The sequence below is a fragment of the Dendropsophus ebraccatus genome, chromosome 9 (genome assembly GCF_027789765.1).
Source record: "Dendropsophus ebraccatus isolate aDenEbr1 chromosome 9, aDenEbr1.pat, whole genome shotgun sequence".
In the NCBI taxonomy this organism is placed as follows: Eukaryota; Metazoa; Chordata; class Amphibia; order Anura; family Hylidae; genus Dendropsophus; species Dendropsophus ebraccatus.
This window is the reverse complement of record NC_091462.1, coordinates 69995876-70023591: the sequence shown is the minus strand read 5'-3', so window position 1 is coordinate 70023591 and position 27716 is coordinate 69995876. Positions and strand designations below refer to the sequence as shown.

The window sequence follows — 27716 nt, the reverse complement described above, 5'->3', positions numbered from 1 at the left end:
TGACCATGCTGTGTCCTCCATAGACATATACAGGCTCAGTGATGGACACTGGGGGGCGGGGCATGGTCACATGCTCCTCCATGTCAGCAATCTTATGGACTAAAACACCACAGAGCAGGGCAGCACAGCCTGGAGGAGGGGAGTCTGATTTTAGCTCTATGAGGTACATAGGGAGCCCCTGTCAGTATATACAGTGAGTACACTTACTAATACTGTACACTGAACTATTTTACTATAAAGTGGCCAACCCCTTTAACCGTCTCAGCAAGTCATGGGAATGCCCGATCAATCACTGGCAAGCCTATGTCTTTGCAGCAGGTAACTGAAATAATGTTTTTTATTTTTCCTGTTTAAGGCTGGGTTCACACTACGTATATTTCAGTCAGTATTGTGGCCCTCATATTGCAACCAAAACCAGGAGTGGATTAAAAACACAGAAAGGCTACGCTCACACAATGTTGAAATTGAGTAAATGGCCGCCATATAACAGTAAATAACTGCCATTATTTCAATATAACAGCCGTTGTTTTAAAATAACAGCAAATATTTGCCATTAAATGGCAGCCATCCACTCAATTTCAACATTGTGTGATCATAGCCTTTCTGTGTTTTCAATCCACTCCTGGTTTTGGTTGCAATATGAGGACCACAATACTGACTTAAATATACGTAGTGTGAACCCAGCCTAAAGTGTCACTGTTGTTATAACTTCAAGTTCTAAATCAACATTGATAAGAAGCAAATTTGCAATTTAAATTCATTTTAATTTTTTTAGTTATCATACAACACATTGCACTTTTTCACAAAGAGTCAGAAAACAGGAAGTCCCATGTATCCCAGGCCATCTGAGCACTCACAGAGAGAAAGCAGTCATGTGATTGACAGACACATTGAGCTGTGACTCTCTGTACTGGCCAGAATTCCCTGTGTTTATTCTGTTTTTTTCAACCAGCACAAGTCTAAAAATCTCCCTTTAGGAGACTGGACCTGGACCTAAAGTTCAGCTTTGTATTACAGCATGATAAGATAAAAATGATGAATGTACTGTTGATTTAGATTTTGAAAGTTATAACGACAGTGACTAAGTAAAAAAATAAATACTTTAGAGTAACCCTTTAACTGTTCAAAGAGAAATAAGAAGACATGCATGTGTCAAGTCACACCAATATTAAACTATAAAATGAGAATCACTCTGTTTTGATGAGTGAAAATCTTTTTTTTAACCATATTTAGTACTGACAACGGGAGCAGATGATGTGAAGCTATATAAAGCACGAGGGAAAAGATGTAATGGTGTGGGTGTGCTCTATGGGTAACATTGTTGGTAAGTTATTTAAATGAAATTCCTCAAATAAAAAGCCCTCATGTTACCTTTTAAAAAGAGCCACAAACTGCGTTGATAGCATGTACGCTCGCTGAGATATCCCCAGTTGTTTGGCTCACAGGAATAAATGAATTTTTCTTCTAGCTGACTGAATGTGGGCGTGGCCTATCCCTCATCTCCCTGGCTGGGTCCCTCCATTCACTAACCAGCACCTCAGCAGATGTATCACACAAGGTGGGATTAGATACAGCCCCAGCATACAGTATTGGGCTCGATTCACACGTTGTAAGAGTGCGGCTGTATTTGCGGCTGTAATTGTGCGGCGGTATTTTTGGTGGTTCGTGTGTATGCTTGGAAGTATAGGATATGCGGCTGCACAGTGCACACTATGTATGAATCTACGGCCCTATCGTAAACGGACCCGTAAAAAATGAACAAGACCATTGTTTGCGGCTGAATATGCGGCCGTGGATTGACAGGCGGTCCGTACGGAGTACTTCAAAAATAGCCGGCAATGATGCCGAATGCCGATGCCTCTAATAGTTAATATATTAAATTAATCAAACACATTTTCTTTGTAATCAAGACACTTTCGTTGATCAATAATTTATTTCTAACGAATCCATCATTTTGCAATTAAATATACTGTTAAAAAAAATAGATATATAAATAAATGTATATTTATCTATATATTTATTTTTTGACAGTATATTGAATTGCACAATGATGGATTCGTTAGAAATAAATTATTGACCAACGAAACTGTATTTATTTCAACGAAAATGTGTTTTTTTAATTAAATATTAATTAGTACAGGAAGCTCTATAAGGCGGTAATTCATATGCCGGCAATAGAGCATTCTGTACTAATCATCACTTAACTTTAATGAAAACATCAAATGTTTCTTCTAATTATGTTATGACAATAGCATTATTAGAAGAAACATTTAGAATTATATGTGCGCTCAGCTGATTGGCTGATCGGCTGAGCGCACATATAATTAGCGGGTCCGCAGTACAGTGACTTCATTGTGCTGCGGACCAGCGAAGAGGACGCATCGGGGTGAGTATAGAGCTCTCCCCACCCCCTCCCCAGCACTGCACCCCTCCCAGCAAGGAAGGGGGGTCACTTAACCCCTTCCTTGCTGGGATGGGTGCAGTCTGACATCAGTCTGGCCCCCAGGGGGTTAAGGGGGATGCAATACATCCTCCCTTAACCCCTTGGGGGCCAGACTGTAAGCAGCGATCTGTAAAGATGCTGCATACTGTAAGGTGCACAACACCGCTCACAATGATGGGTGTTGTGCTCCTGTTTGTGTGTTTTTGTGTGTTTCTCCCTTTTTGTTTTTCAGATATCGGTATCCTGGGGATTACGTCGGATTCCATGGACTACGTCGATGACCAGCGTTTTTTTAATGTTTTTTTTAATAAAATGGTCAATGAGGGGTGTGGGGGTGTTTTTATTTGAATAAAAAAATTTGTAAACTTGTGTCTTGTCTTTATTTCTTTACTTTATAGACTTAGTAGTGGAAGCCGTCTAATAGACGGAATCCATTACTAAGTCGGGGCCTAGTGTTAGCCGGTATAAAATGGCTAACACTAACCCCCTATTATTACCCCAGTACCCAATGCCACCAGGGGTACTGGGAAGAGCCGGGTGCCAGTGGTCCTGGAGCGTCAAAATTGGAGCTCCTGGACCGGGCGGCAGCAGGCTGGTAAGATTTAGGCTGGGGAGGGCCTAAACCAATGGCTCTTCCCACCCTGGTGTTACCAGGCTGCTGTCGTTTGGTTTTTAACCCGGCTGGTTATAAAAATAGGGGGGACCCTATGCGTTTTTTTTTAATTATTTATTTATTTAAAAAAAAAAAACGCATAGGGTCCCTCCTATTTTTATAACCAGCCGGGTTAAAAACCAAACGACAGCAGCCTGGTAACACCAGGGTGGGAAGAGCCATTGGTTTAGGCCCTCCCCAGCCTAAATCTTACCAGCCTGCTGCCGCCCGGTCCAGGAGCGCCAATTTTGACGCTCCGGGACCACTGGCACCCGGCTCTTCCCAGTACCCCTGGTGGCATTGGGTACTGGGGTAATAATGGGGGGTTAGTGTTAGCCATTTTATACCGGCTAACACTAGGCCCCGACTTAGTAATGGATTCCGTCTATTAGACGGCTTCCACTACTAAGTCTATAAAGTAAAGAAATAAAGACAAGACACAAGTTTACAATTTTTTTTATTCAAATAAAAACACCCCCACACCCCTCATTGACCATTTTATTAAAAAAAACATTAAAAAAACGCTGGTCATCGACGTAGTCCATGGAATCCGACGTAATCCCCAGGATACCGATATCTGAAAAACAAAAAGGGAGAAACACACAAAAACACACAAACAGGAGCACAACACCCATCATTGTGAGCGGTGTTGTGCACCTTACCGTATGCAGCATCTTTACAGATCGCTGCTTACAGTCTGGCCCCCAAGGGGTTAAGGGAGGATGTATTGCATCCCCCTTAACCCCCTGGGGGCCAGACTGATGTCAGACTGCACCCATCCCAGCAAGGAAGGGGTTAAGTGACCCCCCTTCCTTGCTGGGAGGGGTGCAGTGCTGGGGAGGGGGTGGGGAGAGCTCTATACTCACCCCGATGCGTCCTCTTCGCTGGTCCGCAGCACAATGAAGTCACTGTGCTGCGGACCGGCTCATTATATGTGCGCTCAGCCGATCAGCCAATCAGCTGAGCGCACATATAATTCTAAATGTTTCTTCTAATAATGCTATTGTCATAACATAATTAGAAGAAACATTTGATGTTTTCATTAAAGTTAAGTGATGATTAGTACAGAATGCTCTATTGCCGGCATATGAATTACCGGCTTATGGAGTTTCCTGTACTAATTAATATTTAATTAAGAAAACACATTTTCGTTTAAATAAATTCAGTTTCGTTGGTCAATAATTTAATTCTAACGAATCCATCATTGTGCAATTAAATATACTGTCAAAAAATAAATATATATATAAATATACATTTATTTATATATATATTTATTTTAACAGTATATTTAATTGCAAAATGATGGAATCGTTTACATTTAATTATTGAACAATAAAAGGGACTTTATTAGACAGAAAATGTGTTTTATTAATTCAATATATTAACCATGAGAGACATCGGCTATAGTGCAGAGGATCGCAAACCCCGGTAATAGCGATTCATGTAAACTGTGTTCCCTGCTTTCCCAGATGCATCCAGAGGTGTTTCCATCACTTTCTTAACATTTTATTTGTTATTTTTAGTTGAACCAGATTTCCAAGTAAATGACCGTATGTTTTGAGCCGCATGTCTATTTTTTCCCACGGCCGGAGTTTCACCCGCACATTTACAGCCGCATAAAAAATACAGCCGCACAGTTACAGCGTGTGAATCCAGCCTTACAATGTAAGATTAGATACAGAGCCCCAGCAGATGGTATCACACACAGTGGGATTAGATACAGTCATCTGCTCTCATAACACTGTAGGATAATGTCAGCCAGACAGGGGGAGGACCTGTTGCAGACATCTGATAGTGAATGTTCTATGTACTATGGAAGAACTACAGCTGTGTTGTGCTGGGACTTGTAGTCCTCCCCTCAGTGACTCACCCACTCTCCTTCATGCAGTACATTGGAGTGATGGTGGCACTGGATACACTTGTCCCTCCATCCAGCTCTTCCCCTGCGCTGCTCCTCACACACAACACCCTCAGCTCTGCTAAGTCACCTCTGTGAGGGGAGGGGGGAGAACGTGCTGCTAGGAGGTGAGGGGAGGGGGGGAGGAGGTTTTGTTTATGTCTGTGTCAGGGCTGTTATCTGATCCTCCTGTCAGAGTCCGTACACTCAGGACGGATCTGCAGGGAGGGGGCGTGTCCAGCAGGAATGCAGAAATAAGTTAGAGCCAGACAGAGCTGTAAGGGCATAGTTAGCCTTATCTATTTAAAAAACTGTTCATTTTAGGTTATTAATGTGTATTGCAAAAAGTCTTATCATGACCTAAGCTAACTAAAACTGAATGGTCAAAATATTTTATAGTTGCGCTTTAAACTTTATCCAGCTTGTCTATCACTGCATCCTACAGACACATCAAATGAATTGAAGCAACACTTCACTAGGGGCTGTATTTGTGTATTAACAAAACACATGTTTACCAGAAATATTTCAAGTACTTTGGCTAAAATATTGAAATTATTTTACCTCATAAAAGCCACGCACAAGGCTTTCTGTCTGCTGTACAACTCCTCTTTCTATTCTCCATTTTACCATTTTTTCAATGTATTCCTTTTTATTCTTCTCAGTCACTGCTATGTTAGCACCCCCTGGTTTGAGCTCTCGCTCTGTAATCTTGGAAAAAACAAAATAAATATTTTTATCAAATATTAGGCTAGATACACACTTCATTTGTGTTTCATTTAACATATATATTCTTAAAAATGATATAAACATATAAAGCAGTATTTTTTTTTAGTACCTGCTTTATGCTATATGGCAGAATCAATTTTCCACTGACTTACATACAATGCAATAGCACAGTCAACTGCATTCTTTTTATATAGAAAAATTAAATATACTGAAATGGAAGCAAAACAAAGTGTGAACGTAGTCTTACAATAAATTGTGCCTAAGGTAGGTCATCTACATCTACTGCCTCTACATAAATCCCGTGCGGGCGAGTTCACGCGCCAGGAAACCTACGCCAGCTCAGAGCTGGAGTAGGTTTCCTGACTATTTTTTTGCGAACCAAATGATGAATAGAGCGGACTCTGAGTCCACGCCCCCCCCCCCCGTTCCACCCCCTCCACGCCCATATAAAATTATTCGCATCTGGCCCCTTTCCACCAAAAAATATGCATTTTTTGGCTTAATAAATGTCCCCCATACTCTTTCTGTTTAGGACAGAAAGAGTATACATTCAGAAATTTGCCCAAACCTAGTAACTGTTAAAGAGACTCTGTACCCACAATCTGACCCCCCCAAACCACTTGTACCTTCGGATAGCGGCTTTTAATCTAAGATCTATCCTGGGGGCCGTTTGGTAGTTATTGTCCTAAAAAAAACTACTTTTAAACTTACAGCCCCGTGGCCTATGGGCGTGGCTTAGAATATCTGTGCCCTAACTTTGCACCCCCCTCCGTCCCTCCTCCCCAGTCTCTTCATCATTAGGAATGCCACTGGAGCATTTTCTCCATGCTGAACATTTGCACAGGTGTCTTAACGATCCAGCCCATGTGCCGGGCTGATACAGGTGGGGAATAGGAGGCAATCTGCCTGGAGCATTCCTAATGATGAGGAGGGTGGGGAGGAGGGACAGAGGGGTTGTGCCAGCCTAATGCATACACAATCTAGGCCACTCCTGTAGGGTATGGGGCTGCCAGTTTAAAAGTCGTTTTTTAGGACAATAACTGCATCACTTGCCAAACGGACCGCAGGACAGATCTTGGATTAAAAGCAGCTATCTGAAGGTACAAGCGGTTTAGGGGGGTCAGATTGTGGGTACAGAGTCGCTTTAAACTCTTAGGCTCTAGGTCGGCTTTCCATTTTGACAGCTTAACTATGTAAAGCCTGGCAGAAGGGCAGAATGGTGTGTGTTAAGCTTAAGACAAAGGGCCCTATTACACCAATAGATTATCTGACAGATTTTTTTTAACCAAAGCCAAGAATGGACTATAAACAGAGAACAGGTCATAAATGAAAGACTACGAACCGGGACGCTCCGTCTAACCTTGCAGGAGCAGAAATCCCCTCTAGTGGATGGCGCAGGTGATTGATACTTCAAAAGCCGGCATGGTAAGCCAACAACATAAATGGGTCCAACTTGTTTTAATAATAATGGTGGCAAAGCGAAGTGCTTGAGAAAGGCCCTCCTGTATTAGAGGGCAGAAACATGTTGCCGCCATTATTATTAAAACAAGTTGGACCCATTTATGTTGATGGCTTACCACGCCGGCTTTTGAAGTATCGATCACCTGCGCCATCCACTAGAGGGGATTTCAGCTCCTGCAAGGTTAGACGAAGCGTCCCGGTTCGTATTCTTTTCTACTCACAAACTCAGGTTTTTGAGGCTTCCCCTGATGTGCAGCGGTGACTTTCTGCTATTGGTAGAGTTGTGCCTAATTGCACAACCATACAAAGTGAGTACTAGGGGACACCTGTTCATTAACCCTAGTGTACTTAGCCTTGGTACCCTTTGATAATACACCCAGAAGCGCCCTTCTGTTTGTTTTTTCTAATAAATGAAAGACTGAGATTTCTCATCTTTTCAAATTCATTCCTGGCTTTGGCTTAAAAAAAACTTTCAGATAATCTGTTAGTGTAATAGGGCCCAAAGAGGATGTTGGCTGTAAGGTTGACCAGGACAAAAGAGGTGGGAACCAATACAATTGAAAGCTAAAAATGCAAAAGAATCCAAAAAACTTGAAAAAGTGAAAAATGCTTTTTTGAAAATGTCCAAAGGGCAATTATATTGTAGACTAGCAATTCATACACACTGTGTATTTCCACATACACATTGCCAAACATTCACCACATACAACATACATGCTGTTGCTAGTGTGTGTACATATTTAACATGGTGCCCTGCTGTTCACAAATGATTTTCTATAAGAAACATAGACGACAGGGCAAATCTTTTATTATTAATGCTTCTTCAGCTATTGTACAGTGTAATGCGTGTTTTTTTTTCTTGTTTAGCCACATATACAATAATATATAATGCATAAATGTGGATTTAAAAAAAATCCTTTACCTGACCAAATACTTCTTCATTGACAGTGAAAGTAAGATCTAGAATATCATGGATATCATTATCTTTCATCCACTGTAGACTTTGATGGAATTCTTCATCAAGATATTCCAAGTCACTCAGATCACAAAGTCTGCAAATAAAGAACAGTTAAAAAAATTAGCAAAATGACACAGTTATCTTTGTCTAACAATCCTATCTTTTTATTAATAATAGTTTTATTTTACTATAACCTATATACACAAAGAAAAACAATATTCTGATCATTCCCTCTACTAAACCACTAAAATACATCACACTGCTTATATGTGTGTTTGAGTGTTCCCTAGATGGTGCCACCATAGCCCAGATTTTTATGCCACAACTTGCTATACGTGCAGTTACTACAGTTTATGTGATTTCTTGCACGTCACAGACATTCCCCATATCCCACCCATTAAGATAGTACTGCATTTACTCATTACACAGAGAATAGACGTAAGTGGTATGTGATGAGTGTACCCTCTATCCTACTAGGAAGGGGAAATACAGTGTGTTCAGACAAGTAGGATATAAAGAGCAGTCACATGGTGAAGTGACTAAGGGTCCTTTTACCTGACCCAATTTTCTGATGAGCATGGCCACAAACCAGCGCTGATCATCGAGATCGATGCTCCTTTGTAGTGCCTTTACAAAACATGTTAAATTGCAAGGCCAGCCCGCACTAATGGTACGTGCATTGTTACTGCCTGCATAACTTTTGTTTACAAAAAAAAGATGTGCCACCGAAAATGATTTTACCGTTGCACAAAAGATTAAATCAGCTGATGTGTGGGCATTTACTCGCTTGTTGGCTGCTCTCTGAATGGCCAGTCAGCTGAATGAGTGTTCCTAGAGATGCTCTTTATCTGTATTTGGCCTGTGTAAAAGGTGTGGCTTCTAAGTTAGTGACATGGGTAGGTGACTAACTTAACGGCATGTATATTTGCAGACTTCTTTGCGATAAAAGAAAGACAGTAATTAAATTCTTTAAGTATACTTACATTCGAAGAAGTGCTTTGTAAAATGGACGTGTGAAAAACGCATCTAGCAAGTACTGATGTATAAGAGCTAGACCCAGGATACGACCACTGAATCTAAACCTGGAACAAAAATATATTTTAGATGTTTAATAGACTGTTTAAATGATTCACTTAATTAAAAAGCAAATCATATAACAAAGGTATCTATCTATTTTAAACAAGGAGAGAGTCTGGTGGCTGGCACTACTAGTTCCACGAATAAGTGAGCAGATCAGGGGGCGGTGTGCTGGATCCTGGATAATGCTGTGTAGACAGCTAGTGGAGGTGCTCAACGCTAGCAGGTACAGTCCAACAAAGGTAAATGTAGAAAATAGAAGCGGTCACTCACCACAAATCTCGCCGTAGAATGCTTTATTGAGCCAGGGAAGAAAACAGCAGGGAAGGTGGAGGAGCGGGTGCAATGAGACAAATGTTTTCACACAGTCACACACTTCGTCAGGTCTGGCGAGACCTGACAGCTGAAAACGTTTGTCTGATTGCACCGACTCCTCCACCTTCCCCCTTTCCTGCTGTGTTCTTCCCTGGATCAATAAAGCATTCTACGGCAAGATTTGTGGTGAGTGACCGCTTCTATTTTCTACATTTACCTATCTATCTATTTTAACTACCTACTTACAGTAATTCCTAGTAATTAACATTACAAATGAATAGGGTAACAAGGGCATACATTTCAATTCACAAACCTTTAATTTCAGAACTCTTTACATATTTCATATGCAACATATTTCATGTCATATTTAATTTACCTAGTAGTTGGTATTGCATTTGAAACTCAGAATTCGCAGTAATCATATACATACAAAATACAGAAAAAAGGAACCTCCCTATATTAAAGGAACAGCAAACATAAAATAGAGCACAACAAAATGTAATCGTATTAACACCCCCACCATATCATTTTATCCTTTGATTCCATTTGTCTCATACTGTAAATAAAATTAATAAAATATATAGAAACTTAGTACTTAGTACCTGACTGCAGCTGAAGCCTCCCCCTATCCTGTCTGCAGTAAGACACAAAGACTGTTAAAGCCCACCCACTTAGGCATTTACCAACCATAAATAGAAGATCAATCAATCAATAGAGATTAACAAAAAACTAACACCCATTTTCTCTACAAGACACACATATCTAAACGGAGTTTAGCATAATCCAGTAGATTCCAAAAATATATCTTTAAAGGGGAACTCGGGTGGGGGAGGATTATCAACTGGGGTCTGAAAGTTATATAGATTTGTAATTTACTTCTATTTAAAAATCTCCAGTTTTGCAGTACTTATCAGCTGCTGTATGCTCAGACTGGAAGGAATACACCACTTCCTTCAGAGACAGTGCTCTCTGCTGCCACCTCTGTCCATGTCAGGAATTGTCCAGAGCAGTAGAGGTTTTCTATGGGGATTTGCTACTGTTCTGAAAATTTCCTGACATGGAGGTGGCAGCAGAGAGCACTGTGTCAGACTGGAAAGAATACACCACATCCTGTAGAACATACAGCAGCTGATAAGTATTGGAGTAATTTACTTACATTTCTAAATTGAAGTAAATTACAAATCTGTATAACTTTTTGGTCCCAGTTGATTTGAAAGAAGAAAAAGTTTGCCCCTTTAAGACCAATGCACAATCAATGCCCATTTCAATATTATGGTAAAGCACAGATCCAAACACTTACCATTCGTGATGATTGTCAACAAATGCAGACATTGGACTTATTTGTACTGTGTAGGTGTCATTTGCAGAATACTCAAATAAACCATAATAAGGATTAAATAGCTCTCTAGACACAAGGAAGAAAAATTCCCTGGAAGGTCCACTATAATCCAACCTTTAGTGGAAAAAGAAATCACACATTTACATAGTGGTTTTGTTTAATATAATACAGTATAAGGTATACAATGACTCCACAAATAATAAGGCTGGGTAAAAGATCCACTTGTGATCTATGTCATAGATGTAATAATATTAAGGAGGTTTAGGAGGGAAGTGTTTTCAATAAGAAACATAAGAAAAAAAGAACAAAATCATCAGCTACTCAGCCGTGATTGGCTGAGCATAACTGTGCTCAGCCAATCGCGGCTGAGCAGCTGATGACGCAGCAGAGGGCGGCCGGCATTAGGGATGGTCGGAGCGGTTCGGCCGTCCGTCCGAAGATGACATCATTGGCACAAGATTGCGGACGGGGGTCGGCAAGAGGCTGGTATGTATAGAGGACTACACTTCCGGGTCTGGTGTGGGTGGGGGGAAACACGGGGATGGGGGCAATTCACTAACATAACATACATTACAAAGTTGTATAACTTTGTAATGTGTGTTATTTAGTGAATAATTGTTTAGCGCCGCACTACCCCTTTAATCGTTTTTATTGTACAAAAGTAGTAAAGTAATAAAAATAAGTTAAAGTAAGTTAAAATAAGTTAAAATAAGAGTTACAAAATACAATACGCCATCAAAACAAAAACACATAAAAATTATAAAAAGTTTTTCATTACACTAAATACTCCAAAAATTATACCATTAAAACAACAATTTGTCTGTGAAAAAACAGCATCCAATAGGCCAAAACAGGTTGAGTCAGGCCAAGGATTGATGATTTTAGAGCCAAGTTTGCCCAGGCATATAACCAAAGAACTAAATTCCCTGACAAATATCCAGTATTTCATGGCAAAATATACACTAGGGGTCATAGCAGGCTATGCAAACCATATTGCAGCTATGTTTTACAGCCATGTGCATGGACACTTACATTTATTTGGTTTCTGCCACTTACCCCTCTTCCCCAACAAAAGTTACGTAAAGTTTATTTCTTTGAAGATCTTTTCTTGAATACCCCATGATTTGGTTAAAAGCGTCTTCTAATAAGTGATCTCTTCGTATTATTAATCTACAATAAAATGAAAAATAAATATATGAAGAGAAGGTAATATGCTATATTCAGCCTAAGTTCATACTGAAAGACAAAGACTTACCTAGTCAAACTACTGACTTTGACCAAATGTTACGTTACGAAGCTCCTTGCTCATGTTAAACTATTCACAGTGTCTACCCAACCCATGTACACATGTATACTTATTGTATTTGGTACAATCTTTAATAAAAATATATTGAACCATAAAATGAAAAATAAAGTTGGTACATTTAGTACATAAAACTATAGCCATAAAAAATGTTAACGCCTTGTTATCTCCTAACTATGGGCTTCTATCCATTGGGTCCCCATCGATCCCTAGAACTGGGACAAATAGTCCTCAGAATGAATGGACCTTACTGCACAAGCATGGCTCCACCGCTTCATGTAATGCTTGTAAATGTTCAGCAACTGCATAGAGAATAAATGGAGAGAAGCCACAAGTGTGCAGTGTCCTCCATTCATTCTGAGGACAATTTTGCCTTTCTCAGGATCAGTGGGGGGTTCTTGAGGTCAGACCCCCACCGATCAGATTGTTGTAGCCACATGTAAGCATGTAGCTGTTTCTACCCACAAATCAGGGGGTTACATTTCATTGTAAGCCAATAAAAATGACATGGCATTTATTTTTTTTAAAAACTCCTGCAGACAGATGTTAGCTGGGAATCAATGGAAGTTTTTGATTTCCCTTGCACACACGGCTTCTTTTTTTGTGTGCCGTTTTCTTATCTCGTTTTAGCATCTCTGTGTCAGTTTTAGGAAAGCGCAGCAGGCTGAGGGTTTGGTGTTTTTTTGGGAAACTGTGGCGTTTTTCTCCTATAGATTTCAATGGAAGTCTTCAGCTCCACAAAAAAATGTCATAAGGCTATGCATATGGTGGTTTTTAGTGGCGCTTCTCAGGGAGAAAAACACCACTGTCTGGTCCCCAGGGGGTAAACTTAACCCCCTATGGGCCAGAGTGTGGTCCAGGGGGCAACAGTCTGGTCCACAGCGGGTTAAATGTACTGCAGTCCCAGATGTCAGGCAGCCCAGGCATCACAGAGGCCTTGGGTTGCCTAAAGAATGGATCGGCAAGCCACAATCTCGCTGCAGGGAGACGATCCACACCACTGAACTACCACTAAGAAATGCTAAGGCTATTTAAAAGCTACTGTCAGTTCTGACAGCGGCATTTAGATTTTAAAGAGTCACTGTCGTATTTTTTTTTTGCAGAAATCAATAGTCCAGGCGATTTTAAGAAACTTTGTAATTGGGTTTATTAGCCAAATCTGCCATTATCTGCATGTAAAAAGCCTTTTCCCAGGTCCCCCCCTCCTTCCTCTTTTTCATCCACTCTGAAAAATCTGAAAATTGTGACTTGTTGCAGGAGTCGTACCCTGTCTGCTCTAGGGAGAGGGGAGGGGGGAGGAGGAAGGAGGGAGTTAGCCGGCAGCAGAAAGCAGATAACAGAGGATTACAGGCACGGAGCTGGGTGACAGCTGTAATCTGAGCTCAGACAGGTCACTGGTGACTGTCACAGGAGATATCCCGTGAGGGATTTGTAGATTAACTCTTTGTTGTCCTGTTTTGGTCTTTTCTTTAGCTCTCTCCATAGGAGAACAATGAAGACAGGGGGGAGAGCTTCAAACTGCTTTTTCATGATAAGGCTGGGTTCACACACAGTATATTTCAGGCTGTATTTGGTCCTCATGTCAGGTCCTCATAGCAACCAAAACCAGGAGTGGATTGAAAACACAGAAAGGCTCTGTCCACACAATGGTGAAATTGAGTGGATGGCCGTCATATAACGGTAAATAACGGCCATTATTTCAATACAGAAGCCATTGTATTAAGATAACAGAAAATATTTGCCATTAAATGGCGGCCATCCACTTGATTACAACAGTGTGTGAACAGAGCCTTTCTGTGTTTTCAATCCACTCCTGGTTTTGGTTGCTATACAGCCTCAAATATACAGCCTGAAATATACTGTGTGTGAACCCAGCATAAAAATGCATTTTTCGGATAATAAACCCAATTACAAAGTTTCTTAAAATCGCCTGGACTATTGATTTCTGCAAAAAAAAAATTCACGACAGTGACACTTTAAACTATCTGATTGGTCTGTGCCAGGTATAGGAGGCGGCCGCCTAGCTGCTATCAGGCGCAAAGTATAGAGCAGGTTCAGGTCCTGAGTTTTCTATACACTGTTGACGGCATCAGGACGTACTGCAGGAAAGGGCTGCATAAACATTCCTGTCGATGTTCCTGCATCCCTGGCCGCACAATTATCGAGTAATAGGCTCTGTAAGTGAGCGCTGATCTACCAGATCAGTGCTGACCTCCACAGTAGGTCAGGATGTCTAATGCAGCTTTTACACCATTTTACCTAATCCATCCAATTTTGCTGATGTGACATCAATATCCTTTACTTTTACCATTTAAAATAAAAAAAAACACAAATATCTCACTTTAACTTCCCAGGACCTTGACCATATCCTTTAGTTTCTAACTTGCGGTAAAAATTTCGTAACTTTGCTTCAAAATCTCTTTTATAAGGTGCTGGTGCTCTAGCATTGGCTCGTTGGGTACCTGCAATAAAAAAATAATTATGCTTTATTCTTTTAACTATAAGTAAATGCAGTGAATTCTGTTACTAAGGTAGGAATTATCAGTTCTCGGCAATCCTCATGAGCTACCAGGACCCCAGTTTGGGGTAAGATCAGGCAATGTCAGAATTTTTTTTTTTTTAGTTGTGATAATTAGAAGCTTGGACCAAAATTCCAGCAGATGTGGTGGATAAATCAACAGTAACTAAATGGAAACCTGCCTATGATAAAAACATATATTTATCCTAAGATAATAAAAAAGGAAATAATGTCAGGGCAGACTAAAAGGAACCGGGTGATCTATTTTAGTTGACAATCTATGTTTCTATGTTTTAATATAAAAACCTTTCCCAATTAGCAAAAAAGAACAAAAAAATCTCTCTAAAATTAGTTTAAAAGGTATTTTTATCTCTATCTCAAGCAATATAGGGCTCTCATTTAGAAAACTTCTCTTTTTCCTGATATGCTGCTCTTTTCATCCTATTGTTGACAGTTCATTGTCTATATATAAATATGCATACTATAGCTATATATGTTCCAGACAGACCACTGCTTTAAGAGCAGAGCAATGATATGTGCACAATGGCTTGATGCTCCAGGCATGGCTCTCCACAAGGGGCAGAATTTACTCCCTCACTTCCTCACAATTGAATAATGTCCAGTATAATGCTGGATTATCTTTTTTTTTTTTTTTTACCACTGGTATATTATGGAGAAGCCAAATATGTTGTTAAAGGCAGGAAAGACTATAACTCCTTGGATATGGGATATTGGTTTATTTTTTTGAATATACTTTGTTTCAACAGGATGAACAGAGTTCCCAGACTGGCAGCTACCATTAGAATGACTCCTCATCAATAATAGTGCATCAAAACAGCTAACAATTTCTAAAAGAAGATCACTCTGACCAGGATGACCACACAGCTTTACGTTAGTATGGGCAGGGTTGGTGATAGATTCCCTGTAACAGTGAGCCTTTATTATTGGAAAACACAACAATGTAATAAATAAAGGTACTATACCAGGTGAATTTTGTGGAGACGAAACTGGGGATCCACGGGGAGACTGACAATAGCTGGGAAGTAGTAAGGCATGTGGTGGAACATAGGACATTATTTCTTCTTCGAAAAGGCTAGTTAAAAAAAATATATGTTTGAAGGAATGAAACTATATTTACAAAGGGCATTTAAACTGTAATGTCAAAACAAAACCAACATTAAAATCTGCACCATACATGTGTATACCGAGCTAAATAGAGTCTATTGAAGAATGCACCAACTAAAAAATCATTAAAAAATAATTATAACTGCAAAATTTACCTTAGCAGTATAACAAGATCTGCATCACCAGAGAGACGGACTAGACCTGAGGGTCCTTCTGCACGAATAAACTGTATCTTTTCCCTGAATTAGAAGTAAGCTTGACATTAATACAGTAAATAACATCATAGATTAAAAACACTACCTATGACGACAGCTAGGCTGCGTAGAAAGACAACAGACCCATTATAAGGAGTGCTAGCACAGCTTCTACTTTGTTTCTAGGCTGATATCCAACAGCTTGTAGTCTGTGTACCAGTCAGACTACAGGCTGCTGACAGATTTTGAGTACAAGATAATACTTCTTAAAAAAAAAGAAATACCTATGAGTGATCAGATATAGGGTACTCTAACTTTTTTTTTAAAGGGATTTATACCTGAGTGCATGATTCCTGCAGAGCTCATGCTGACGCTCCTGAAGAATTTCAAAGATGTTTGGTTGACGCAAAAATGCAACAATTTTTTCATTGTACCCTGACAACAAAGAGTTTATAATTATACACCGAAAAATTTATGAGGTTTGCAATGGCAGATTTAATTTTTCAATACAAATATACAGCAAAACCGTAAAAAATTATTTGAACGGTAAAACTGAAAATAAAACATAGGGGGGGGGGGGGTTGTTTTGGTTGTGTTTAGACTGTTCGCCCTGTGGTAAAACTGACATGTTATCTATGTTCCTCAAGTCAGTATGATTACAACTTGAATAACTTTAATTTTATTTGATGGCTTTTTGAAAATTCAAACTTAAAAAAAAAAATCTAAAAGTTCCTTAATATTGCTATATTACCATTTTTATAATGCTTTTATTTGTATAAGGCTGTGTGAGGTGCATTTCATGTGGCATAATCTGTACTTTCTATCGGTACCCTGCTTTTTATTACAATTTATTTGGATTTGACGTGACAAAAAAAACCTGCAATTTTGCACTTTGGGTTTTTTTTGCGCTTACACTGTTTACCGTGCCAGATCAGGAATGTGATAATTTAATAGTTTGTGCAATTACGCACACAGCAAAATCAAGTAAGTTTATTTATTTATTTTTATTTATAAAATGGGAAAAGGGGGGGTGATTAAAATATGTATTAGGGGAGGTGATCTTTTATTAATGAAAAGACTTTACACAGTAAAAAACAGCTTCATCTAAATATCTCATTAGCGGGCACAGCGATCAGCCCACATTCGCTAACTCCCACGGTCCCAGGCTACTAATAACAGCCGGGATCATGTTGGTTCAGACGTACAGTTAGTACGTACGAGTGGTGAAGGGGTTAAAAAAAAATGTAGTAACAGGGATAAGAAGTAACAGGGATAAGAAGTGAAGCTGCGAAGCTGAAAAGGACTGAAATAGGAGTAGAACAGAGTATACATTACACATAAATTCCAGATATATTTATCTTTTTTCTGATAAGTATGTAAAAGTATTACTTTTGATGTTATTAGATTTTAAACTGCATAAACAAAATGATGCCAGTTCCATATATACTTTATACCAGAAACTGTCTCTACCAGTTTTTGCTAGAACCTTGTCAGAACTCCTGACGCAGTTGTAAGCAGAGCCGTATTTACCACTAGGCATCGGTGGTCCGATGCCTAAGGCAGGACCTTGCAGGGGGGGCAGCACTGGGGAGCAGGGGGAAGGAAACAACTTTTTTTTTGTTTTTACATTTTAAAGGGGTACTCTGGCCCCGGGGTATTTTTCAGTTATGGCCGGGGATGGGGTGGTTATGGACAGCAGAGGTCACTTACCTACCCCGTTCCAGCGCCAAGTCCCGGATTGCGCCGCCCGGTACACCTGTCCCGCGGCCGCTTCCTGGTGTGAGCTGCCGCATGAGACGTGTCGTCTCAAGGCAGCTCAGCCATTCAGCAGCCGTAGCAAAGTCCCGCCTCGGCAGCTGAATGGCTGAGCTGCCTTAAAACGTCACGTCTCATGCGGCCGCTCACACCAGGAAGCGGCCGCGGGATGGGTGTACCGGGCAGTGCAATCCGGGACCTGGCGCTGGAATGGGGTATGTAAGTGACCTCCGCCGTACATAACCACCCCCTCCCCCGCCATAACTGAAAAATACCCCTGGGCCGGAGTACCCCTTTAAGTCTCCAGCTTCCCGTTTTTATTCTTGCCAGTAAATCTGGTGGAAAAAAAATCAGACGCTGGACTTCTCCTTTAAATTAGTTGTACAAGCTTTATTACTGATTTATACTGATTTACAGATTACTTACCAACTGGCATTGTATCTTGATAGTGACTTCTAGTAACTGTATTAAAAGTGCTAGACGGCCTTGGTAAAACAGGAGGACCTGAATGACGGGTATCCTCTCCAACCTATAAGTGGAACAAGATGAACAAAATATAATAGCTATAAAAATCTGAATCTCTCTAAACTTAACGGGAATCCCCCCCCCCCCGTGCCAGGGTGAAGCCGCTGGACCCCCCGCTAGAGCCCCGGATACTTACCCCATCTCGCCAAGTCCCGCTCCTGGAGCCGGTCAGCCGGTCCAGGGATGGAGATATCCTTGTTGGAAGCCCGGCGCACGCTGCAGAGGTGAGTCCAATACCCATAGAGAATGACGGCTCCATTCATTCTCTATGGGCATCAGACCCACCTATGCAGCACGCGCGTCGGGCTTCTGACAAGGATATCTCCGTCCTGGGACCGGTTCCAGGAGCGGGAGTTGGCGAGATGGGGTAAGTATCCGGGGCTCTAGCAGGGGGTCAGGCGGCCTTCACCCCGGCAAGGGGGGGTGACAGGTTCCCTTTAAAGTTATGTCCTGAATGCTTCTAATGATATCTATCCAGTGGTGCTGCCAGCTTTGTAAGAGGCTGTGGGGTGACAGATGCTCTTTAAGGTCAATAAACACAATTCTTCAAGGAAGAAAGCAACCAGTAAACTGCATTCACTGGACTGCCCCTACCAGCTTGGACAATACTCCCTAAATATGCTACCTACCTGCTGATTGCAACAGGTCTCACTGCAGGTTACTTTTAACTTACACAAAAAAGTGTTCAACCATGTTTTTGTGTATGCTAAAAAGGGGGGGGAGGGAACACATTCACTTTGATCCGCTTTTTTTCTTTTTTAATGGAAGTGAAAAACGAATCCAAATGGACTGCACACAGTTGCATCCCTTTTTTTTCATAAAACATATCAATTAAACGGACTTCAAAAACGTAGTGTGAACCCAGCCTAACAGTACAGAAACATTTTCATACACAGCAACAAATCTGCTCATTATCAAACACATTTTGTAACAATAGAAAGTTTTTTTTTTATTGTTAAGGGCTGTAACTGTGTTACAAAAGCCTATAATAAAAAAATTAGTGCCCTCTTCTGTTGTAAAATGAAAAGGCACACACAACTAACCTCCCCAGCACTATGGCTGCGCTGCCGTGTTAAATGCTGCCGGTGAAGCAATGCACTCGTTGGTCTGCTGCTTTGTAATGGAAGACGAGGGTCGATAAAAGTAGTGCTTCTAGAATTATGATCAACAAAGAAAGGCTGAGGGAAAAAGCATATATAATTAGCTACAAAACACAAAGACATCACAAATCTCATCATTTTTAACTGGAATGATTGTTTTAGATGAATCACTATTATTGACACAGTCAGTTGGGTTTAGAGATACTGGTGGTATCCATCATTTGTCATAAGTCTTTTTGTTTATAAATTAATGAGGATCAAGAGCCCAGACAGTGGGGAGCCCCACAAAAGACTATGGAGTTACATAAAGTTATCCCAGGAATCATGATGAATGCTGGATTCACAGGTCAGGCTGCTCAGTACTGGTGAGGTAGGATCTCATTTTCAGTGTGTAGGAGTTTCCAGTGTTTCCAGGCTAGTCTGCATCTGCACTGTTGCTGAACACAGGAAAATCAGACACGAGGAGAGAGTTCGCAGGGTGGTAACTGGGTGGAAATGCCGTATACTACTGAAAGAATGGCCACAAATAGTGCTGTTCTTCAAGTACGTACACAGGACAGTGAGTCCTAAAGAACTGCCCACTCACTCAATCACTGGCCACAGCAGTTGTCCACCTCAGTCTGTGACAGACTAAATAGGCAGTTCTGGCAGGGACGATGTGTCACAGGAAGCAGCAATGACAAGCAGGGACCAGGACCTGTCAAAACGTCAGCTGCAGAGGATCAAGGTAGGCGAGTATGTGGGGTTTTTTGTTTTGTTTTGTTTAATGCACTCCAGCCAAATATAAAAGAATTCTGTCTTGGAAAATGAGTTACATTGCAAAACACTTTCTATTGTTTTACATGTTGCACATTCTTCATTAAAATAATGTTTAAAAGATGTTTAGAGTTTAAATAGGTTAAATCTATTAGGCCCCGTTCCCACTGAGCAAAGCTAGCGGAATTCCGCGACGGAATTGTCCGCCGCGGAATGCCGTTAGCCTCCCGCTCATAATGGGAGTCTATGGGAGGCGCGCGCTGCTGCTCTGTACGCGCTGAAGAATGAACATGTTCATTCTTCAGCGCGGACAGGGCAGGAGCGCGCGCCTCCCATAGAGTCCCATTATGAGCGGGAGGCTAACGGCATTCCGCGGCGGACAATTCCGTCGCGGAATTCCGCTACCTTTGCTCAGTGGGAACGGAGCCTTAGTCTTAACTAACAGAGTTAAACTCATAGAGCTTAAGTTAAATAATTTTGCAAATACATTCTTTAAGTAAACATGCCTCATTCTCCTTATATGCCTGCTCTTTCCCTTGCATTGTTAACAGATTGTTGTCTATATTACCCACAACCACACTGCTTTAGGAGCTGTGGCTGGACTGACGGATGTATAGATACAGGGTAGATGTAGAGAGATAATGTATGGGTATGCCCCTTTAATTTCCTCTAAGAGCAGCTAAGAACTAAGGGGGACATTTATCAAACTAATTGCGCCTGTTTTAGTCTAATATATCTAGTTTGCGCTCAAAATAAATCTAATATGAATTTATGAAGCCTTTTTAGACAAGACTATCCAAATTAGATGCAACTTTTTGAATTAGATTTTTTGTTGTTAATTAGATCGAAAGTGCGCCAGAATTCTTTTTTAGCTAAGTTTATTAACTGCTCAATTTTCTAAAAAGTCGCATATATTGGCGCATCGCTACGTCTGCTCCAAACCAGGTGAATTTATTAGACTAATTATTTTTAAGACACATTTAGTATGCTATTAGACAATTTACATAAATTTGACTAAACACATTCGATTGGAAATTTTTCCAAAACATCTTTGACAAAATCGTGTTTTTAGATTCGTTAGTGAATATCCCCCTAAGAGTTTTTAGACAGAAGCATTCTGTCAGCACTTTCCTGTAAGGAGAGGTTCCCTTCCAGACTTGGCTCCAAAAAATGACAGAAAACTGACACAAAAAGCTGTTTCATTTTATGACAATCCCACCAGATTGTGCCGATACCTTGCTTTGATGATCATACTTCATTTCCCAGCCTCTCGGTAACTCCAGTTGCTTATTGGCAAATAAATTTAAGAATCCTACAAGATCCCGATTATGTTGATAGCGCTCAAAATGGTGAGTATCTCTCCGAACTTTGGTGATCATATGCTTTAAACAAGTGTTATTTGTAAACATGCGATAGGCACTCTAGAAATACAAAAGTAGTACAATGCAGTAAAATGACACATCATCTGTATGATAACATAAGGTTACGTAAACTTCTGCTCACTGGATATAGTTTGCAACAACACTTTATCATTAGTAGAGGTGATACAATGTATTAAAGAGCAGCTATTCATAATGTTATTTTCATCCTCTACTGTTACCCTTCATTAAAATAAATAAAACTCCACAAATTTAGCTCAGAGTCAAATATGACACTCACTGAAGTTTATTGGGTACTAATCTATTTCCATATGCCACTAATTTTATAAGGAGCCATAAGGAGTTTCTTTTCTGCTGATTTCTATATAAAAATCGCAACATGCTCCATCAGATGCTTTATTTCGGACACACGGGCCCTAAGGCTCCGTAATATGTACTAGTGTGCTTCAGTATAAGCAGTGGGAGGGGCACAGTTGTCTTAAAGAGTCACTGTCGTATTTTTTTTTTTTGTTGCAGAAATCAATAGTCCAGGCGATTTTAAGAAACTTTGTAATTGGGTTTATTAGCCAAATCTGCCATTATCTGCATGTAAAAAGCCTTTTCCCAGGTCCCCCCCTCCTTCCTCTTTTTCATCCACTCCAAAAAATCTGAAAATTGTGACTTGTTGCAGGAGACGTACCCTGTCTGTTCTAGGGAGAGGGGAGGGGGGAGGAGGAAGGAGGGAGTTAGCCGGCAGCAGAAAGCAGATAGCAGAGGATTACAGGCACGGAGCTGGGTGACAGCTGTAATCTGAGCTCAGACAGGTCACTGGTGATGGTCAGAACAGATAATGGGTGAGGGATTTGTAGATTAACTCTTTGTTGTCCTGTTTTGGTCTTTTCTTTAGCTCTCTCCATAGGAGAACAATGAAGACAGGGGGGAGAGCTTCAAACTGCTTTTTCATGATAAAAATGCATTTTACGGATAATAAACCCAATTACAAAGTTTCTTAAAATCGCATGGACTATTGATTTCTGCAAAAAAAAATTTCACGACAGTGACACTTTAAACCAATGTCATAGCTGAATCCTGTTTAGGAACAACATTCCAAACTGGAATTGCCGCTTTAAGCAGTGTAAAGTAAGGTGCCAGCCACGGTTTGTATTTATGTACTGAATATTAGTATCTACTGTATAACAGCACATAGATCCAGCAGAATCACAGGTCACACAACATATTTTAAAGAAAAAAAAACCCACTCCTTTTAACACCTTCCCCCAAAATGAAGTCCAGGGACGTCTTGAAAAGCAGTGCCTCTCTGCATTATGACGATCGGGCGGCAGGAGGAGGCTGCTGCACATTGCCTCCTCCTAGGTAGTTAACCCAATAGACGCTGTGGTCGATGCAAAGCTTAATGCTTTTCCATATTACTGACACCACTAGGACATCAACCCTATGGCACACTTTTGTGTCATCAGCAAACAGATAAATCTTGCCTTCTCCCATGTCACTTACAAACATTTTAAAAAGATTGGGTCCCAGAACAGAACCTTGTGGCCCACCACCTATAACCAGTCTCTGCTCAGAAGACACACCATCTATCCTTTAGCCAACAACAAATCCACTGAACTATCCCCAGATTACATCCAATTTTCTCCAACTTCCACAGCACCACCTTCATCCAGCACTTTTGTGACATAATCAAAGAAATCCATGAGATTAGTCTGACATGGTCGGCCCGCAGTAAAGCCATGCTGGTTTGGATCCATCAAATTATCAATTCTTAGGTGATCCATTATCTTCTTTTTTTAGAAGAGTTGCCATATTTTTTACTACTAAAGTGTTACTGTCATTTTAAACTTTTTTGCAGAAATCAAGCGATTTTAAGAAACTCTGTAATAGTTTTTATTAGGCAAAATGCCTCCCCCCCCCTTACTTCTTCAATGAAGCTGTCTTCATTACAGAGGAGCAAAGTGAAGATGGGTTTACAGAACTCCAATATAACCTATGGAGGGGGGAGGGGTTGAGGTGGATGAGTGACCAGGGAGAGCAGAGAAGCAGCCCTGCCATTTGTAGACTGGGCCCATTAAACGCTGGATCCAGAGGTTAGAAATGTCATTGATGGGAGCTTGGTGAGATAAGATTGCAGGATGTTGTTTTGTACAGGGCTGCCTTTTCTCTTCTCGGTGCTCACTCACCCCCCTCCACCCCTCCCCTTTCCATAGAGCACAATAAGTGAGGGCGGAGGTAGGAAAACAGATTTTTTAATACAGAAGGGAACTCGTTTGCTTAATAAAGCCTATTATAGAGTTCCTTAACCCCTTCATGACCCAGCTCAAAATGACCTATATGACCGCACCAATTTTCATTTTTGCATTTTTTGTTTTTTCCTCCTCGTCTTCTAAGAGCTTTTTCTATCTAAAGGGCCATGTAATGGCTTCTTTTTTTTTCTTTCAGGAACACGTGTACTTTTTAGTGTCAAAGTTTTTATGAAGGAAGATTTAATGCATACAATAAACAGGATCAAGGCAAAATCGCCCCACGCAGGGGGGATAAAGTACATTGGATACCTCCTCCAGGTTTGGAAGAAGAAAACACAAGATCAGGGAAGAGGAAACATAAAACAAACAAACAACAAACAAACGGATATACCGTATTAGCATACAAGGTCGTTCAAGTGCCTGCAGGGTTTAAACATGAAGGGTAATAGAGTCCCTTGGGGGGGGAGTGGAGGGTTTAGCTCATGCGTAGGTACGGAGGATTCCATCGCTAGGAAGCTAGACGGAGCATTGAAAGTAGGGATGGGGTGGTTGCGTAGTCTAGCCATGGTTGCCAGACTGCGGTGTAGTGTTCGAGTGTGTCAGTACGGGTGGCTTCAATTTTTTCATAGAGCATGATTACATTCACCCTGTCAACAACTGCCTGGACTGACAGTGTGGGAGATCTCCATTTGGCCGCTATGTGAATTCTGGCAGCCATAAGGACGTGTTGGAGTAGTTTATGTTGTTTGAAATTAGTGGAGGGAAATTTGTCACCTAGTAAGAGTGCTGATGGCCTTTTAGGGAGGGCTTTGTGAAGCAGGGAGGAGAGAATTACCAATATAGAATCCCAAAAGCTAGAGACCACAGGGCAGGTCCACCAAGTATGCAGTGTATTGCCAGTATCTGAGCAGCCACGGAAACAGGTCGGTGGCACATGGGGATAGAATTTATGAAGGAGGCTGGGCACATAATGGACCCTATGTAGCACCTTAATCGAGGATTCCATAAGGGACACTTGCCGGCTTCCTTTAGTGATCTGTTCACAGCAATGATGCCATCGCTCTGGGGATAGTGTAAGAGCAAGGTCAGTTTCCCATTTGATCATGAAAGGTAATTTGGTCTGTGGGGGGGGAGGGGAGTTGAATGTGGAATAAAGATCGGAGATTATCCCCTTCCCGGTTGGGTCAGAACGGCAAATGTGTTCAAATGATGAGAAGGAGGAGCTAGTGTTGCCTTGCCACGGGAGGGCACGTGTACTTTTTAATGGCATCTTTCACTCTACTATAATCTGCATGATGGAATTCCCAAAATATTATTTATGGAAAAAAATTGGTGAAAAGAATGCAATATTGCAACCTTTGGGGGGTTCCAGTGTCTACACAATGCATTATACAGTAAAAGTGACATAATTCCATTATTCTATAGGTCAGGCTGAACACAACCATATGCAGGTTTACACAGATTTTCTAATATGGTTTTTTTTTTATGAAATAATTTTTTTTACAAATTATTAACAAAATGGCCCTATTGTTACTCTTATAACGGTTTAGTTTTTTGCTGTGGCTGTTTGGGGTGTTATTTTTTGCGCCATGATCTCTGGTTTTTAACAGTACCATATTTGTATAGATCAAACGTCTTGATCATTTTTTATTACTTTCTTTAATAAATCAGCAAATCAGCAATTCTGGAGCTAAATCATAAAGCAGCAATTCTGGCGCTTATTTCCCTCACTTTTTTATGCCGTTTGCCATACAAGATGACTATTTTATTAGATCGGATAATTGCGCACGCTAGGCATATAACATGTTTACTTAGTTTTTTATATGTTTTATTTATATTAAGGGATAGGGGGTGATTTTAATTTGTATTAGGGAAGGGGCTTTGGGGTATTTTTTAAAAAAACTTTTTTACTTTTTTTTTTAGTAAACTTTTTAAGTCTCTCTGTGGGACTTTTACATGCAATCTTTAGATTGCATACACAGATCATTGCCGTGATTTGGTATCCACTAAAGGATTGGAGGGCCTCCACTGGCCTATTCTGCCTGGGGCACCAAAATACCTTGTCACAGCCCTAGGTTTACCTATTCACCTGCCGTTCAATTCTGAAAATGAGAATGTATAGCAAAAGCAAGAATTCATGTGTACTAGCAGAAGAGACAGCTATCCACCAAAAGATATGGCTATCTTTACAGTATAAAAAGAAAAATTTCACACATATTGAGGCTATGATCACATTACGTAAGAGACCCGGTCACGGAAAGGCCGGTCTCTGAAAAGATGATCATGGATGATCCGTGCGCGCCTGCATCAGAACTCCCCACAGCACACTATGGAGCTAGCGGCCCGGAGAAAACTGGCCTATCAATTGTTTGCCGCGCCGCTAGGGATCCCTGCCGGAGCGTATACTATGTGTATACGCTCTGGCCGGGATCCCATGGGCAGCAATGGCACGTATATTTTCGTAAAAATCACACCCGTTGTACAACGGTCGTGGTTTTATGAAAGTATACGTTGTGTGATTATAGCCTGATTGTGGAGGATAAAATAAACAGTACAAGAAACATTAAAAGACTATAAAGTAATCTTGTCTACTTACAGGGTTTGAATGCAAAACTGTAAAGAACTCTGGACTAGTAAGAAATTTCACAGGAGGGGAATTAAGCAGCAAACTGAGCCTGGACCTTGAGGTAGAATGAGGAAGTGCATTCTCCCTACGAAAATCTGCAAAAAATAACCCCACCCAAAAAAAAAACAAAAAAAACATTAACGTGTTTGTAATTTGCAGCAAACGCAAAAAAAAACATTTTGATGTTTGGATAATACACACCTCATCATCAGCCACAAGGGGGAGCCAAAGGGTCATAGATATTACTGTAGTAATAATTTAAGTGATTTTTTTTTTTTAGTCTTTCTTTTAGTTGTTTAAATTGTTCAAATGTTATTATTCACTTTACAAGTCCTTTAACCCCTTAAGGACAGAGCCTGAAATGGCCTTAAGGACAGAGACAAATTTTATGAATATGACCTGTGTCATTTTATTCATTAATAACTTGGGAATGCTTTTACCTATCCGGCTGATGCTGAGAATGTTTTTTCGTGACATATTGTACTTCACATTTCTGGTAAATTGGAGAAAAAACTAAATAATGTGAAAAATTGTAAAAAAAATGCATTTTTTCCAACTTTGAAACTCTTCTGCTTATACAGAAATTATATATTAAATAGCATTAGCAACATGTCTACTTTATGTTGGCAGCATTTATTAAACTTTTTTTTTTTTTAAGACAATAGGAAGCTTAAAACATTAGCAGCAATTTTTAAAATTTTCAGCCAAATTTCAAAATCAGATATTTTTAGGGACCTGTTCAGGTTTAGGCTGGGTTCACACTACGTATATTTCAGTCAGTATTGTGGTCCTCACATTGCAACCAAAACCAGGAGTGGATTAAAAACACAGAAAGGATCTGTTCACACAATGGTGAAATTGAGTGGATGGCCGCCATATAACAGTAAATAATGGCCATTATTTCAATATAACAGCCGTTGTTTTAAAATAACAGCAAATATTTGCCATTAAATGGCGACCATCCACTCAATTTCAACATTGTGTGAACAGAGCCTTTCTGTGTTTTTAATCCACTCCTGGTTTTGGTTGCAATATGAGGACCACAATACTGACTGAAATATACATAGTGTGAACCTAGCCTCAAAGTGTATTTGAGGGGCCTGTATATTAGAAAGCCCCACAAAGCACCCCATTTCAGAAACTGCACCCCCCCCCCCTTTAAACCCTTTAGGGGAGTCACGAAATAAAAGTGTGTAAGAAATTTAAAATTTTCTGTGCAGAGATTTTATTGTAATCCAATATTTTTCATAATTATAAACCCATTACCAGAGAAATGCATCCCAATATTGATTGCCCCATTGCTGCAGTTTATAGAGATACCCCATAT

At 40.4% G+C, this 27716-nt stretch overlaps 1 protein-coding gene and 1 long non-coding RNA gene across 7 annotated transcripts in view; one reads left to right on the top strand and one right to left on the bottom strand.

Annotated features, from left to right (window-relative positions):
• HECW2 (HECT, C2 and WW domain containing E3 ubiquitin protein ligase 2) overlaps positions 1-27716 on the bottom strand; it is a 271029-nt gene that overhangs the window by 21199 nt on the left and 222114 nt on the right. For all 6 annotated transcript variants that reach the window (XM_069983585.1, XM_069983588.1, XM_069983587.1 and 3 more), the window contains 13 exons: positions 26360-26484; positions 21380-21565; positions 19332-19466; positions 18190-18292; positions 16347-16443; positions 15970-16053; positions 15673-15782; positions 14513-14633; positions 11925-12038; positions 10830-10982; positions 9121-9219; positions 8102-8231; positions 5554-5700 (listed from right to left, as the gene is read on the bottom strand). In XM_069983585.1, coding sequence (XP_069839686.1) covers positions 5554-5700; positions 8102-8231; positions 9121-9219; positions 10830-10982; positions 11925-12038; positions 14513-14633; positions 15673-15782; positions 15970-16053; positions 16347-16443; positions 18190-18292; positions 19332-19466; positions 21380-21565; positions 26360-26484 — 1604 coding nt within the window. The remainder of the gene's footprint in view (positions 1-5553; positions 5701-8101; positions 8232-9120; positions 9220-10829; positions 10983-11924; positions 12039-14512; positions 14634-15672; positions 15783-15969; positions 16054-16346; positions 16444-18189; positions 18293-19331; positions 19467-21379; positions 21566-26359; positions 26485-27716) is intronic.
• Positions 120-15668, top strand: LOC138801109 (uncharacterized). The gene is made up of 3 exons (XR_011364563.1): positions 120-193; positions 9322-9440; positions 15457-15668. It is a non-coding gene; the product is annotated as an uncharacterized lncRNA (long non-coding RNA).